We start from the raw sequence: 5,011 nt of genomic DNA on the forward strand, positions 1-5,011 counted from the left end.
TGCTAAACAGCTTATTCAAAACAACTTATTTATACAAAACAGCTTATTTGTGCAAAACAGCTTATTCAAAACAACTTATTTATACAAAACAGCTTATTCCGATTAATTTTAAAAACCAACTTATTCAAAATAGCTTATTTATGCAAAACAGCTTATTCGAAACAACTTATTAGGATCACTTTTTTTAAAACCGCTTATTCAAAACAGCTTATTTATGCAAAACATCTTATTTGTTCAAAACAGCTTATTCAAAACAGCTTATTTATGCAAAACAACATATTTATGCAAAACAACTTATTCAAAACAGCTTATTTATGCAAAACAGCTTATTCGAAACAACTTATTTATACAAAATAGCTTATTTGTGCAAAAACAACTTATTCAAAACAACTTATTTATACAAAACAGCTTATTTGTGCAAAACAGCTTATTCAAAACAGCTTATTTATACAAAACAACTTATTCCGATTTCATTTTAAAAAACAACTTATTCAAAACAACTCATTTATGCAAAACAACATATTTATGCAAAACAACTTATTCAAAACAACTTATTTATGCAAAACAACTTATTCGAAACAACTTATTTATACAAAAGAGCTTATTTGTGCAAAACAGCTTATTCAAAACAACTTATTTATACAAAACAGCTTATTTGTGCAAAACAGCTTATTCAAAACAGCTTATTCCAATTTCATTTTAAAAACAACTTATTCAAAACAACTTATTTATGCAAAACAACATATTTATGCAAAACAACTTATTCAAAACAGTTTATTTATGCAAAACAGCTTATTCGAAACAACTTATTTATACAAAACAGCGTATTTGTGCTAAACAGCTTATTTATACAAAACTGCTTATTCGAAACAACTTATTTATACAAAATTGCTTATTTGTGCAAAACAGCTTATTCAAAACAACTTATTTATACAAAACAGCTTATTTGTGCAAAACAGCTATTTTGCACAAAATAAGCTATTTTGCACAAACAACTTATTCGATTCCTAGGTCGCCGATCCCAAACGGAATTGCAGATCATCCCTATTCTTCTGAGGTATGCGTGTATTGTAATTCGTGACAAGTTTGCGTGATTGTGAACTTGTAGAGATTTCGATTTTGAATTGCGGAACGCTATGCGTGAAATTGTGTAGATTTATAATTATGAAGATGTGGTTATTGATTGCAAATCTCACAAGGTTGTTGCTAAAGGAGAAAAAGCGGATCCATTGAAGGTTCTTGAAAGAGTTCAGAGGAAGAGTCATAGACAAGTTGAGCTTCTTTCTCCGATCCCAAAACCACCTTCAGAACAAGAGAAAAAAATTGAAGAGAAAGAGAAACCTAAGCCAGAGGAAGAAAAGAAAGCTGGAGAGGTAAATTAATTATTTTTTTTTTCTTTTTAAATTTATCTAAATCTGTGATGGATCATTTTTATCATTTTTTATTTTATTATATGGTGCAGCCTAAGGTTATGATAGTGATTCTGAAAGTTCACATGTATTGTGAAGCTTGTTCACAAGAAATCAAGAGACGCATTGAGAAAATCAAAGGTATGTTACTGTGTTCTGTTTTGATTGAAATTCATATTTTCTTCACTTTTATTTCATTCACTTGTTTTGGTTCAATTCTCAGGTCCCATCCTTTCAGGAATTTGTCAACTGTTACTACCGATAATTTTGTGTTTGAATTCGAATCTTGCTATGATTTTCAATTTTGGTTACATATAGATGATGGGTTTGATTGGTTTGGTGATGAAGTTTGCTGGAGATTTTCAAGTTCCTTTGCATTCTTGATTTTTGGAAGAAAAAGGACGACGTTGATTGTGAAAGGACGACGTTGAAGAGGAGGAGAATTGGGAGTAATGAGTTGGAGGGATTAGGGATTGATTTGAATTTAGGAAAATTGATGATGGACTTGGTTTGAGAAATTGTCGAAATCAAATTGGGAATTTTTCTGAGAATTGTGATTCTGTTGCTAAGAATTCAAAGTTGGTGCTTGAATCTGATGGTTTTGAAAATGTTCTGTTATGGTTAGAAAATTCCATATGTTTTTTATTTTTGATTGTGATATGCACCATGTTGGATCAAAGAAAACCATTAAGTACATCTAATGGTTTTGGAGTACAACTCACATAAACCATTTCCACAGCAAAATGGTTTTGGAGTACAACTCACAGAAACCATACCCATAGCAAAACCATTAAACAATTAGTTTGGTTTCGTGTAGAACACTATCAAAACCATTAAACCACACTTATGGTTTCAGTAATAGTTTTTATTTAAAATCATTTGTCAATAATAATTTTCACTATTCTTTTATTTTATTTAGCATTTGACAATTATTTTTCTTTCACATACAAGTCTATTAAAACCATTAAAGCGCGATTATATTTAGACAAAGTCAGAAATTCGTTTTACAACGTAAGAAATAAAAGAGAGATGACGAGGCTTTACAAAAAAAGTGGTTACTTATTGATTAATTCACATTAGGTTATAAGTGTGTACTATTAAGTGGTTACTTAATAATGATTTAAATGTTTATCACAATTTTTTTATTACAAAACCATTTTCACTGGAATTGGGAAATGATTCGATGTGAAATCTGTTGGTATAAGCTGGAATTCAGATTTGATGAATTATTGAGAATGTTGTGATGAATTGTGTTGTTTATGATCAATCTGGTTCGGATCTGCTGTTAGCATTACTCACGGAAACCATTTTCATTGCAAAATGGTTTTAGAGTCTAACTCACGGAAACCATTTTCACTGCAAAATGGTTTTGGAGTCTAACTCACGGAAACCATTTTCACTGCAAAATGGTTTTGGAGTACAACTCACGGAAACCATTTCCACAGCAAAATGGTTTTGAAACCAACTCACAGAAACCATAGCCTTAGCAAAACCATTAGACAATTATTTTGGTTTCTCATAGAAGACTATCAAAACCATTAAACCATAATTATGGTTTCAGTAATAATTTCAGTGTATAACATCTTAATCATCATTATTCAAAACCATCTAACAATAATAATCTTATTAAAAATCATTACACATTTATCTTGGTTTCACATACATGATTATCAGAACCATTAAACCATAATTATGGTTTCAGTAATAATTTCAGTGTATAACATGTTAAACAACGTTCCAGTAAAGAAACTCATAATACATACTCATTTCTCTCTCTAACTCATAAAAAGCTTATTCAAAACAGCTTATTTTGTGCAAAATAGCTGTTTTGCACAAACAAGCTGTTTTGTATAAATAAGTTGTTTTGAATAAGCTGTTTTGCACAAATAAGCTATTTTATATAAATAAGTTGTTTCGAATAAGCTGTTTTGTATAAATAAGCTGTTTTGAATAAGCTGTTTTGCACAAATAAGCTGTTTTGTATAAATAAGTTGTTTTGAATAAGCTGTTTTGCACAAATAAGCTATTTTGTATAAATAAGTTGTTTCGAATAAGCTGTTTTGCATAAATAAGCTGTTTTGAATAAGTTGTTTTGCATAAATATGTTGTTTTGCATATATAAGTTGTTTTGAATAAGTTGTTTTTTAAAATGAAATCGGAATAAGCTGTTTTGTATAAATAAGCTGTTTTGTACAAATAAGTTGTTTTGTATAAATAAGTTGTTTGGAATAAGCTGTTTTGCACAAATAAGCTATTTTGTATAAATAAGCTGTTTCGAATAAGCTGTTTTACATAAATAAGCTGTTTTGAATAAGTTGTTTTGCGTAAATATGTTGTTTTGCATATATAAGTTGTTTTGAATAAGTTGTTTTTTAAAATGAAATCGGAATAAGCTGTTTTGTATAAATAAGCTGTTTTGCACAAATAAGCTGTTTTGTATAAATAAGTTGTTTTGATTAAGCTGTTTTGCACAAATAAGCTATTTTGTATAAATAAGTTGTTTCAAATAAGCTGTTTTGCATAAATAAGCTGTTTTGAATAAGTTGTTTTTGCATAAATATGTTGTTTTGCATAAATAAGTTGTTTTGAATAAGTTATTTTTTAAAATGAAATCGGAATAAGTTGTTTTGTATAAATAAGTTGTTTTGAATAAGCTGTTTTACACAAATAAGTTGTTTTGTATAAATAAGTTGTTTTGAATAAGCTGTTTTGCACAAATAAGCTATTTTGTATAAATAAGTTGTTTCGAATAAGCTGTTTTGCATAAATAAGCTGTTTTGAATAAGTTGTTTTGCATAAATATGTTGTTTTGCATATATAAGTTGTTTTGAATAAGTTGTTTTTTAAAATGAAATCGGAATAAGCTGTTTTGTATAAATAAGCTGTTTTGTATAAACAAGTTGTTTTGAATAAGCTGTTTTGCACAAATAAGCTATTTTGTATAAATAAGTTGTTTCGAATAAGCTGTTTTGCATAAATAAGCTGTTTTGAATAAGTTGTTTTTGCTTAAATATGTTGTTTTGCATAAATAAGTTGTTTTGAATAAGTTGTTTTTTAAAATGAAATCGGAATAAGTTGTTTTGTATAAATAAGCTGTTTTGCACAAATAAGCTGTTTTGTATAAATAAGTTGTTTTGATTAAGTTGTTTTGCACAAATAAGCTATTTTGTATAAATAAGTTGTTTTGCATAAATAAGCTGTTTTGAATAAGTTGTTTTGCATAAATATGTTGTTTTGCATAAATAAGTTGTTTTGAATAAGTTGTTTTTTAAAATGAAATCGGAATAAGTTGTTTTGTATAAATAAGTTGTTTTGCACAAATAAGTTGTTTTGTATAAATAAGTTGTTTCGAATAAGCTGTTTTGCATAAATAAGCTGTTTTGAATAAGTTGTTTTGCATAAATATGTTGTTTTGCATAAATAAGTTGTTTTGTATAAGTTGTTTTTTAAAATGAAATCGGAATAAGCTGTTTTGTATAAACAAGCTGTTTTGCACAAATAAGTTGTTTTGCATAAATAAGTTGTTTTGAATAAGCGGTTTTAAAAAAAGTGATCCTAATAAGTTGTTTCGAATAAGCTGTTTTGCATCAATAAGCTGTTTT

At 27.9% G+C, this 5,011-nt stretch overlaps 1 protein-coding gene across 1 annotated transcript; it reads left to right on the plus strand.

The window, feature by feature from the left end:
- The first annotated feature begins 1,059 nt into the window (after positions 1-1,059).
- LOC146933079 (heavy metal-associated isoprenylated plant protein 7-like) lies at positions 1,060-2,318 on the plus strand. The gene is made up of 4 exons (XM_085707808.1): positions 1,060-1,065; positions 1,155-1,373; positions 1,463-1,550; positions 1,728-2,318. The coding sequence occupies exons 1-4, from the start codon at positions 1,060-1,062 to the stop codon at positions 1,838-1,840; spliced, it is 426 nt and encodes a 141-aa protein (XP_085563934.1). The 3' UTR covers positions 1,841-2,318.
- Positions 2,319-5,011: the final 2,693 nt, after the last annotated feature.

Source organism: Medicago sativa, chromosome 4 (assembly GCF_051527215.1).
Source record: "Medicago sativa cultivar Bolivia chromosome 4, Bolivia_mono, whole genome shotgun sequence".
Classification (NCBI taxonomy): domain Eukaryota; kingdom Viridiplantae; phylum Streptophyta; class Magnoliopsida; order Fabales; family Fabaceae; genus Medicago; species Medicago sativa.